The sequence below is a fragment of the Artibeus jamaicensis genome, unplaced genomic scaffold (assembly GCF_021234435.1).
Source record: "Artibeus jamaicensis isolate MK-2021 breed Jamaican fruit bat unplaced genomic scaffold, CSHL_Jam_final contig_1016, whole genome shotgun sequence".
Classification (NCBI taxonomy): domain Eukaryota; kingdom Metazoa; phylum Chordata; class Mammalia; order Chiroptera; family Phyllostomidae; genus Artibeus; species Artibeus jamaicensis.
The window spans coordinates 2,984,617-2,996,536 of NW_026521195.1; the positions used below are offsets into that span (position 1 = coordinate 2,984,617).

The following is an 11,920-nucleotide window of genomic DNA, read 5'->3' on the forward strand; positions in this document are numbered from 1 at the left end:
TACACACGTGACTACCAGCATAAATACCAGGAGGCAACCAGCTCTGCAGTCCGCCCATCGCCCATCCCTGGGGAAATAAGAGTCCAAGTTTAATCACCCGAGCAGAATTTCTTTTATTAAAAAGATTGCCTGTCGTCTGGTTCCCTTGACCACAGATGCTGTCCTTCACTGTGGGAGTGTGTGAAGGCACGCACACCTCGCTGTTCTGGTGACAGAACACCATTGTCAGAGACATTGTGTTATAGGGCTGAATTATCTTGCTTCTTATTGGTCATCCTTCATGCCAGCCACCCACCTCATCCCATTAAACTTGAAGGACCTAGCCATAAAATGAGTCCCTGTGGCCCCTATCTACCCCTTCCCTGGCCTTGGAGCGGTTCACATCCCTGTAGCAGGAAGTTGGCCCCAGGGGGTCTCCCCATCCAGATAATCCACCCTCTGCAGAAATGCTGGGCTCAGCTCCCAGCCTCAGACACGCCCGGCACGGCAGAAACATGGAGTTAGCAGGTGCTCTTGGAAGGTCATATATCTTCAGTTCTGTCCTGAGTCCAGTTGGTTGAGTCGCTTTACAATCATGCTGTTGAGTTTCTTGAGATCATCTATGTCCTTTCCCTCTGCTGCCAGTCTTTGCAACATGTTGTCCATCTTGTTTCCAGTCTGAACTTCAAAATGGAAAGCAGAACGTTACATTGGTTTCCAGCGTCAGAGCCCTGTGTAGGTGCTCAGCTTGTAACCATGCGGAATTGTACCCGTGGGAGATTGGAAGCCACCCCACCATTCTTGTGACATTGTTTCTGTAAGTGGGGACTCTGACTCATATGCAGCTTATAGATAAACAGCATGTTTGTATAAAACCCTGGGAAATAACTTTAACAGATACAGACTCCGACTTTCAGGCATCCCAGCTCTGGGAGATTTGCTGACCTTCAACCCTGAAAGCAGGATGACCGCACACCAGACCATTGCTTGACCAGTTTCCATGTTCTTGACAGTGCTCGTCTGCACGCCTCTGCCCCCTTTTCAACACCCTCTCTTGATCTCCTGGTTCTGTTCTCCTCTCTGTCCCCATAAAAACCTCTGTCTGCACTGAGATGTGGAGATGGGCTTTGGGACAAGAGTCCCCCATGTTCTCAGGTGACTGGCACTTGTATAAATCATTTTCCTTCTCACCAGCACCTGTCTCATGAGCTTGGCTGGACCTGCATTTGGTCACAGCCTGAGCCCTGAAAAGCCCCCTTGGCAAACCCCGACTCCGACAGCCCATGCAGCCAACAGGCCTGGGAGACAACTGCTGAGGATTAAATCACCCATCGAGTGACTTAGTTTCACAACCTCTTCATGCCAGCTTGTGTGACCTCCGGCAGTGGAGTGCATCTGGAGCCCCACGGGCCAGGCTTGAACCCCAGTTCTGCTGGGAAAATGTGGAGAGATAAACTCTCTGGACCATGGTCCTTCATCAGTAAAATTTGAAATATTAGGCACTACCTTGAGGGGTAGAGAAAGAATTTAAGTTAATGAATTTATGTGTCTGGCACAGAGTAATTGTCCAATAAAAAGATATTTCTTTATTCAAGTCTTTCTTCTGTTCCTTAGTATAGCTTTGCCCTCAACAGAAAACACTAAGGCAAATATACAATAAAACCTCTTCATACCAGAGGGGTAGAATAATGGTACTAAAGTGCCTAGCCTCTGATGTCTGTGAGCCCCAATCCAGCACTTGTTAGCTGTGTGCCCTTGGGCGTGTTCAATATTCTCTCTAAGCCTGAGTTTCAGCATTGAGCAAACAGACATCAAGTAGTCAGCCTGGTGCCTGGGACAGAGCGAGCACCCAACACACAGCGTCTTTTCATCGTCATCATCATCATCCTTCATCTTCATACTCTCACCACGCACCGAAGAAAGAAGTTCTTTGGGTTGCTGCCATGCCAGTGGGCATGGCTAAAATGCCCCAAAAGTTTAACTGGTTATTAACTAGTCACTACCCAAGGGGGCATGACAGGATGATATTTTGTTTCACTTTGTCTTTTAATCTTTTATTTATTAATTTTAGAGTGGAAAGGAGTGAGAGAGAGATCAAGTTGTTGCTCCACTAAGTTACACACTCACTGGTTGACCCTTGCATGCGCCCTGACTGTGCATCCAGACACAACCTTGGCTGCAGCCAACTGAGCTCCCGGGCCTGGGTGTACGAAGCAGAGGCTCAGCCAGTGTGCGAGGCACCCTCTGATGCTGGCACAACACTTCAGAAGAGTAATCCGCATGAAGGAGTTGGACACCGAATGTGACTATATGTGACAGACCTGAATTCATGGGAAAGTCCACGCCTACGCATTGGATTAAGGAAACCTAGAATTCATGAGAATAAACTACCTACCACTTGACAGCTATTCAAGGGAGAAATTCAAGCGTTGTAGTGATACAGGGTGCAGCCAAGAGGGGGGCCCAAAAAAAGATTTGGAAAGGTGTCCAGAATTCAAAGTGTATAGAAATATTGGAGAGACATACAGGATGTCCTCACCCCCCACCCAGGGGGAAGGAATGAATAGAGCCAGGGCCATTGAGAGCTATTTTGCCTAGCAACAGTTTTGCAGCTAACCTCTGGAATGATTATTTAACATATCTATAACCTTTAACTGGTTTCATAGATATGTTAAATAGCTGTGGCCAAGTTTTGAGCCAGGGAGAAGGGAGTGGCAGGGACCCAAGATGTAACTAGGGGCTGCGCTCCTGAGTGAGGAGGCCTGTGTGAGAGCTTGAAAGAGATGGGCTCTGAGACATGAGGGGATAACTGCCCAGGTGAGGAGAGGGCCACGCGGTTTGGGGCAGAGTGAGGACCCCTGCAGTCATGTAGGAGAGAGCCACGTGATTTCAGTAGAGTGAGGACCCCCTCTTGGTGAGGTGAAAGAGGGAGCCACATGGTTTTGGCAGGGTGCGGACCCCCTCTTTCCCAGGTGAAAGGGAAAAACCACGCAGCTTTGCCAGAATGGAGATCCCTGCAGCCAGGTGAAGAAGAAGGCCACATGCTTTTGGTGGAGTGTGAACCCCTGCAGCTTTGGTAGAAGAGGCCCATGCGGCTTTGGGGTACCCCCTTTGGCCGCAGGGCCTGAAAAGTAGGAGAGACTTTGACTAGAATTTGGTAGAAAGAACTCTTGCCAGTGGACCGTGAGAAGGTGCCACATGACTGGATTAACTCGAGAGATCCTGCCTACATGGTGATACAGCTCACGGCGCCAGTGGCCTCAAACACAGATGTGTGTTCTTTTCCTGATTTACGGTGCCCGGAGTTGGGACAGTGGGAGAAGGGAGCTGTGTGGGTGTAGGTGTATGCCCTAAAGGACTTTGATATTTTAGTGGGGGCATTAAGCCTAAATAGCATTAAATAAACATTTTGTTTCCTTTTCACAAATCTCTGGCATTGAGAGATGTCTTTCCAATTGGCAGCAGACAGAAGAGCCCAGTAGATATTAGTATTTTGTCCTTCAGAGGGGCCCCTGTTGTATAGCAGCTTTTGGCATCTCTAGGTGGGCCAAATATTGTATTGCCCCTCCCTCGGACCTCTTGTTTGGTAACATTAGCAATATTTAATGTAGGTCCTTGTGAACTTCTGGCACGGTGGGGCGTGGGAGAGGGTGACTAACGAAACATCGGCCATGAAGCAAGCCCATGTGAGCGATGGGAGACTGCCCGCGCGTGGTACTCACTTATTAGAAAGATCACGAAGGAGACGAGCGCCAGGCTGAGGAGCAGCACCACGATCAGCCCCAGGAAAAACAGGCCATAGCTCCCACTTCCCGCGGCGGCGCCGCCCCCTGGGACTTTCTCCGCAGGCACTAACAGGAAACAAACAAAGAGCGCGATCACAAAGCACACACACAGCCGGTAGCAGAACTGGACAGTCCCGGAGGTGTGCTGCTCCCTCTGGTCACTCCGCAAAGCGAGGTCTCAGGCCTGATTTGCGCGGAGCCCCCCTTTGGGGATTCTTTATGTTCTTCCACATTGGTATTCAAAGCTAGCTCCTTACCCAATCTGAAAAGGTCTTTGAGGATCTTGTTAACGCTGAAGTTGAGGAATGTGGATTGTTTTTTTGGGGGGTGGGGATGGAGGGGATAAAGAAGTTCAAGGTTCAGAGTGGAGATTCTGTCGCCCTTTTCCCAACGTGACCCAGGAGGAAAGGCAGTGGGCAGTGGGACCCCAGCGCCGGGCTCTCTCCCAGGAGACTGCTGTCACTGTGGGGAACACGTGCTGAGCCTGGACCCATTCGAACAAAAAACAGCCCCGGTGGGCTTTAGTTTGGTAAAAGGGTCTTCAGGACGGACATGCTCTGGAAACAAGATTCTTTCATACCTGAACTGGGAGTGCGGCTATGCTTGTAAAAACAGCCAGCTTCAACCCAAACCGTGGCTGGTAAGCATGTCGTGGTCATGCCTAGTAACCCCGGAAGTTAAACTGAGTACCAAGAACGGAAACTTGGGGCACTGGAGAGGCCTGGATCGGTTTTTATTCTCTCCGACTTTGCTGCTGTCCCACAGGCTGTGCTGCTTGGTCACAGACAGGCGGGTGGCTCGTGTCCCGTGTCCCACACGCCCTACATCACCGCCCTCCTCCCACTGACAGCCTTTGCTTCTGAATCAGAGCAACCCCATCAGCTGGCACCCAAACACCTACTTTTACTGAGACTGACTGCTGCAATTAAAACAGGTTAAAGAAAAACTTACACTTTAAAATAAAAAGAAAAACAAGATTCAGGAAGAGAACAGAACAGATATAAAATCGGGGCCACACGAGTCTAGAGCACCCGTGAAGCGAAGACCGAGTGTGCCACCAACACCTGTGTTTGAATGTCAGCGTTTAAGCTAGAAAAGATGGGGCACCATCTACAATATGTGGGGGACCAGATACACAGTCCGTATTCAGCAGATTTTTTTGTTTTGCTTTCCCCCATGCCCTACTGTTTTTGTTTTTTTTCCCTAGCTCTTTCATTGGGGCAGTTTGTCACTTGTTAGAAAATGAATTGGACTTTCTTGACCAACAACAGTTTAATGATTTTTCTTTAAAACTGAGATAAATGTGTGGAACGCTGTCTCAGCAATTCACTCTGGGAAAGGGGGCTCCCGCCGTGACCTGCCTGTGGATAGGACAAGGCCCAAGAGCCCCTCCCCCAACTTTCCAGGGAGAGAAACTCCACAGGGACTTCTCAGAACTTTGAGGACAAGGCTGCAGCTCTTAGGATCCAAGAAGGCCCACGGCCTGCGTGCTATTCAGAGGCAAACGTGAAGGCAAATGTGGCCTGATAATCAGCAGCAGCTCTGGGGCCCAGTTGTTTCCAAGGCCCACTTGCCCTCCCCACACCCGCGCACCCGGATGAGCCTCTGCTATTCTTAGGCGGCCCAGCAGCAGAGCCACTGGCCTGGGTGGGCGCACGTACGGAACAGGCGCTGGGACTCGGTGGGGCAGAGGTGTAGCTTGTGCAAGTCGTTTATGGAATCCACGACGTAAAGCTTTCTATCTTCAGCAGCGTCTTGAGAGCCAGCGTCCCCAGAGAAGCGATTCATTGTCCCTGGAAGAAAACAGCAGTGTCACCCTCAAGGCCGGCCTAGGGGGCTCACGCCCCAAGAATGAGAGCCTGTGGGAAGCCCCCACTTACCACATTTCCAACCGAAGGCCTGGACAGGCTTCACTCACCGGAAGAAAACAGTTCCTCCTGGGGACACCTTGGCACCTACTGCTTTCACTTTGCTTGAACAGTTGTGCACTGCTCTGTGCACCCTGCTTATCTGCACACACGCTTCCCTCCTCCCCCACTTCTCCATTCTGCCTGTACTTTCCTTCAGCCCCCTTTTCATTTTGTCACTGATTTTAAAATATGTCCCCTTAAGAAAAATAGGTTTATCGATACATTCTTTTAGAGAGAAAGAGAGTAACATTGATGTGAGAGAAAAACATTGATTAGTTGCCTCCTGTATGTGCCCCACCCAGGGATTGAACCCACAACTTTTCGGTATATGGAAATGACACTCCAACCAAGTAAGCCACCCAGCCAGGGGTAAAATATTTCTCTTACACCATATTGTCCATATTCTGGCTATATAACTCAAATCCATTGGGCAAGAAGACCCTAACCATCTAGAAAGATAAAATTAAGCTCATCATCAGCCTGGGGCCATGAGAGCAGAAGAGAACATTACTGGGATCCATTCTATTCAGCTGAGGCATCAATCCAGGGCTGTGATTTTGATGTTGTCCCCCAATATGCTGCATGAGCCTCCACCTCAAATGTGTTCTTGGGCCACTGGAGGCGGGCAGTGGGCACTCAAGGCAAAGTCCAGGCAAGCTGAGGTGCTACAGAGAGGAACCTGCAGCCATTGGGAGCTAGACTCCGGGATCTCCAGTGTTCCCCACCCCCTGGTATCCCTAGACCCATGCCACCTACATCATAAGTTGCTTTTATTATTTTTTATTGATTATGCCATTACAATTGTTCTATTTCCCCCCTTCATTCCCCTCCACCCTGCACACCCCCTCCCCCATCGTTCCCCCCTTTAGTTTATGACCACGCGTCTCAAGTTCTTTAGATTCTATATTTCCCATACTATTCTTGCCCTCCCGCTATCTATTTTCTACCTACTGTCTATACTACTTATTCTCTGTACCTTCTCTGTGCTTCTCCTCCTCCCACTCCCCTGTTGCTAACCCTCCATGTGATCTCCATTTCTATGGTTCTGCTCCTGATCTAGCTGTCCTCTTAGTTTGCTTTTGTTTCAGGTGTGGTTCTTAATAACTGTGAGTTTGCTGTCCTTTCACTGTTCATCTTTTTTATCTTCTTTTTCTTAGGTAAGTCCCTTTAACATTTCATGTAATGAGGGCTTGGTGATGATGAACTCCTTGAATTTGATCTTATCTGAGAAGCACTTTGCTGCCCTTTCATTCTAAATGAAAGTTTTGCTGGATAGATCAATCTTGGATGTAGGTCTTTGGATTTCATGACTTGGAATACCTCTTTCCAGCTCCTTTTTGCCTGTAAAGTCTCTTTTGAGAAATCCGCTGACAGTCTGATGGGAACTCCTTTGTAGGTGACTGTCCCCTTAGCTCTTGCTGCTTCTAGGATTCTCTCCTTCATTTTAATCTTGGCTAATGTAATGATGATATGCCTTGGTGTGTTCCTTCTTGGGTCCAAATTCTTTGGGACTCTCTGAGCTTCCTGGATTTCCTGGAAGTCTATTTCTTTGCCATATTGGGGAAGTTCTCCTTTATTATTTGTTCGAATAAGTTTTCTACTTGTGGCTGTTCCTTTTCCCCTTCTGGTACCACTATAATTCGGATGTTGGAATGTTTAAAGATGTCCTGAAGGTTCCTAAGCCTCTCCTCCTTTTTTTTGAATTCTTGTTTCTTCATCCTTTTCTCTTTGGTCATTTTTTTCCTCCTTCTGGTCCACTCCCTTGATTCGAGTTGCAGTTTTCTTTCCATTACTATTGGTTTCCTGTGTATTTCCATTCATTTCAATTAGTTTAGCCTTCATATGTTCCTCTAATTTGTGGCTAAAATCCACCAGTTCTGTGAGCATCCTGATCACCAGTGTTTTAAACTGTGCATCTGAAAGTTTGGCTATTCATCGCTTAGATTTATCGGCTCTGGGGCTCTGAGTTGTTCTTGAGCCATGTTTTGATCTGTTTGTGCCTGTTATGTATGAGGAGCGGAGCCTTAGGTGTTCACAGGGCGGGGCCACCCAGGTCACTGTTTTGTGACACTGTATGTGGGGGCAGGGTCAGAGAGGGACAATAGCGGTCCCCTCTGCCGCTTCCTGCCCCTGGGGCCTACCCGCGGTCCATCTCACTGCTTGCTCCTTCACCGGTTTATTTGCGCTAGAATGTGTGACTGTGGTCAGCCCTCAGTGAATCCGCCCACCACTCCACACCTGGGATCCGCCCATGGCTGCTGGTGCACCTGGGTCCTGCACCCGGGTCCATCCAGTGGATCTTTCTTGCCTAACCCTGCTCTGCTGCTGGCTCTGCCCCTCTTACCGGCCTGGCCGAAGAGTTCGCTGTTGCCAGACTTCCATATAGTTCAATTTTCTGTGGTTTGACTGCGTTTCTGTTGCTAAAACTTTGTTGTTTTTAAACTTGGTTGTGTGAGAAGGTACAGTGCTTCCACCTACTCCTCCATCTTGGCGAAGTCATAAGTTGCTTTTAAAATGAGGTTTACATTTAAAGTAATAGTCCCTAATGACAGCCCAAGTTGAAGCAATGCTGAAAAGCCTGGATGGACTCAAAGGTCTATTTTAAAATGTTTCTCCAGCAGACAGAGACCTTGTGGCCTTTGCATTAATTGTGTGAAAGAAAGGCTCTAGGAAGGCAAGTTGCAATTACTCTCAGAGCTCCAGCCAAGCTCTGAGCTCCGTCCTTTCCACAAATGAGGAAAATGACCTTTAGATGGTGTCAGATTTGCTGCGCCTCCCCCCGAGTCACCTGTCTCCTCCCCCTCCTCCCCTGTCCTCACTCAACACCCAGCTCAAGCCTCACCTCCTCTGGAATCTACCTGCCTTTCCTTCCTGCGCTTGCTGGACCTCGGACCTTCTGCCAGTGTGTGTGGAAATCTCACAGCATTTACCCGCCTACATCTCTGACTTCCCCAGTGGGGTGAACACCCCTGCAGGGTTGGAGCCACCCCTAGTCTTTGGTGCCCTGTGCCCAGTTTAGAAGCCAGTGACTTCTGTTTGGCTGGAACACCTACAATATTTTGTTTAGGATTTTAAAATCACTATTTTTCAAAGAATTCAAGGCAGTTAATAGCAAGCTCGCTGACAGAATTAATCTGAGGGTAGGAGTTCTCACGAGGCACGCGTCTGTCCGTGTGTACTGCTGGAGGCCCAGGACTTGCACCCGATTCTGGCAGCGCCTCTTTACTTCCTGTGAACATTTTTAAAATGTCCTTGAGTACCCAGCTCCGGAGTGGAGAGAAATAGAGTTAGGAGAAGCCAAGTTTAGACAAGAAAAAAAACACGTGAACACCTATAGAAGATTTGAGAAAAGGATCAAGCTGCTTAGTAAAGCACCCTAAAAAATCAAAGCCTATTAAAAAATAAACTAAAACATTAAAATGCAGCAATTTCCCACTAATACCTAAGATGTACAAGCACTCGTAAAAAAAACATGTCCCCGAGACCTTCAACAAAAAATTCAGTGTGTTTGGTAAATCGTGGACCAGTTTTTTTTTCAAAGTTAAAAATTTTTAAAGGGTATTATCCTGAAATGTTAATTACCAAGAAAATGGAGACAACTGTACTTGAACATCAGTAAAAAATGTGGAAAAAAATTAAAAAAGGAAAAGAATGACCAAGAACACATACTCCCCTGATTGTTTTAGAGAGGATACTACTGAAGCACTTTACATATTGATATTACTAAATTTCAGTACCTCATGGGCATTCCTAAGGGAAAGATTTAAAGTGACAAAAAAAGGAGCACCATAAAATCAAAGCTCCTGACTGATGTCCTGTGACATTTCTAAATGATTCTTCTAGAAAAGTGGCCCATTTCATCACCCCTTTGTCCTTCATTCCCCCCCGTGCTGCTGTTTGATGAGGAATAAAGTTTGTGTGTGCCCCGTCAGAGGACTGCCATGCCAAGCGGCTGCTATTTTAGGCGTGGTGACTGTGGCGTGGTTTAGTATTTTTGGATCTCTGGTTTAGTACCCTTGAGCCTTAGCTTCCCCTTCAGGAATGTAATTACTGTGCTTAAATCTCACACGGAGGCTTTGTCCACGTTTACCAAGTCGAGGACTAGCTGGAAAATCATAACCACAGAAACTGACGTCAGAGCAGGGCAGCTAACAAAATCTCCAAATTATTGGCCTTGCTACCTACTGCAAAGGTGACTCAGTACAACACTGTATCCCAAAGCACTGAAACAACAGCTCAGAGTGAGCCATGAGGTGCTCCAGAAGGAAACGTCTCGAGGTAAGGTGTTCTCTCAGTGTGTTTTCAGATGAACTACAAAGCATGTCAATGAAAGCTAAGAGCCAGCAGAGAGAGCTGAGTCAGGGGTGTGTGCTTCACGGCTGCCAAGATCCCGCAAATGACTCTGCCAATAACTGGATACAAGATCCTGTGGCCCCGACGCTTGACACCCAGTTCTTGCTCTCTGGGGCAGCTCCATGTGAGGGCGTCTGGGAAGGGGCTGGAGAAGCCAGAGCGTTGCTGAATTCTGCAGGGCAATGCCACCGCCCTCCTTCCCGACTCTGGTGTGCAATGCAAGTTTGCTCATTAAGTAGGACTGTTTGAAGCAGGGTCCTTCCCCCCTGCCCCCACAAAGAGGGGAAGGGTGGGAGAAATAGAAGGAGAGAAACAACGATTGGCTGCCTGTCGCAGGCCCCCAACCGGGGACCTGGCCCGCTACCCAGGCCCGCTACCCAGGCCTGTGCCCTGACTTGGAATTCCACTGGTGACGTTTTGATTTGCAGTTCGGTGCTCAGCCCACTGAGCCACACCAGCCAGGGCTGAAACAGCTTCCTTTTAATGGAACCCTCTCTAATGCCTGGAGGAAAACACAAAGAAACTTCATTTTCCTCTGGTTTAGGACGAAGCTAACAGCTCATTCTTTTTGTCATTGAGGAGTTCTTTGACTACCTGTAAGTAAATATGCTGACAAATAAAGATAGTTGTCAATGAAAAACGGCTTTGCTCTTTTTTCCCATAGGTCCTTGGCATCAAAGCACAGAAATAACTCACACTCGTACAGTACTGTTTGCCACGATATTAGAATTGCTATAACTGGGCTTAATGCAAAGCTAGTAGGAAGCTTGAATTAAACAAAAAAGAAAAGAAAAAGGAAAAAAAGCCCTGGCCAGGTGGCTCGGTTGGTTGTCAGAGGGACACCCCCTGCACAGACAGGACCGTGGGTTCGATCCCAGCAGGGGCATGTACAGGAGGTAACCCAGTGATGTCTCTCTCTCTGTATCCCCCTTCCTCGCTCTCTAAAAAGCCATCAACATATCCTTGGGGAAGGATAAAAAAAACATCTAATAGGAAGCTTTATGGAGTGAGTCATGGTAATTTGTTCTTTGATTCCATTTCAGAGTTTCTGCCTCGTCACAGTTGGGAAGCACTCTTTCAAATCAAGTCTAAATCATTTCTATTAAAAGTTAAAATCACAGAGTACATGCAACAAAAAACCTCCCAGCCCCAAGAATTCAGCCTCAGGAGAATAATAGCAAGCGAATTACTTACAGAAATGTGGGCTTTGACGTCCAGGTCCCCCCAAAAAGAAAAATGAAACTATTCAGAAGCAACTGCAATAAAACTTTCTAGAAATCCGAGGTATTTCTTCACCTCCCTCCTGCGACCAGAGCCCCCAGCGTGAAACTGCTGGTGTGTATTTAGAGGGAAAGTAGCCAAGCAGTGTAAGATGCCAAATCCTGGCCTTTTCTCATGGGGCCTAAGGGCTTCAGGAAATATATCACTGAAACTGTTCTTGAAAGAGAAACGCCCAGCATGCCTCGGTCCGCTCGGGGGCTGACGAGGTTCTTGCTGGGCTGAGTGCCTGTCCTTCTTTGGCGGCTGTGCCTATGCAGCTGGCAGGCGCCCCGCCAGGCTGCCGGCATGCCCCTGAGACAGACGCCCGGGGGCCACACGCTGGCCAGAGACTACAAACAACCAGAGGACCACAGTCAGCGGGGCCAGAGGAAGGCCACGACTTTGCAACAGGGACAATGGCCAGTCTGAGGATTCCCAGGGCTGCTAGCAGCTCCAAAGCTGGCGTGAGGGGGTGACTCTGGCTGCAGGCCGACTGCAGGGGACACGAGCGCTTGGTGTCCTCGATTTCCTTTCCAAAGGCTTAGCTCTGGGTTTGATGCAGGAGCCTTTCTTTGTGGTGGCTCCCTGACAGGTGTGCCGTGACTAGATGAACACTGGTCATCCCCGAAACAC

At 48.3% G+C, this 11,920-nt stretch overlaps 1 protein-coding gene across 1 annotated transcript; it reads right to left on the reverse strand.

Moving 5' to 3' along the window:
• Nucleotides 1-11,527, reverse strand: LSMEM1 (leucine rich single-pass membrane protein 1). The gene is made up of 4 exons (XM_037156055.2): nt 11,222-11,527; nt 5,426-5,557; nt 3,702-3,830; nt 1-662 (listed from the first exon to the last, which is right to left on the reverse strand). Exons 2-4 carry the CDS (start codon nt 5,550-5,552, stop codon nt 532-534), a joined length of 387 nt encoding a protein of 128 aa, XP_037011950.2. The 5' UTR covers nt 5,553-5,557; nt 11,222-11,527; the 3' UTR covers nt 1-531.
• Nucleotides 11,528-11,920: the final 393 nt, after the last annotated feature.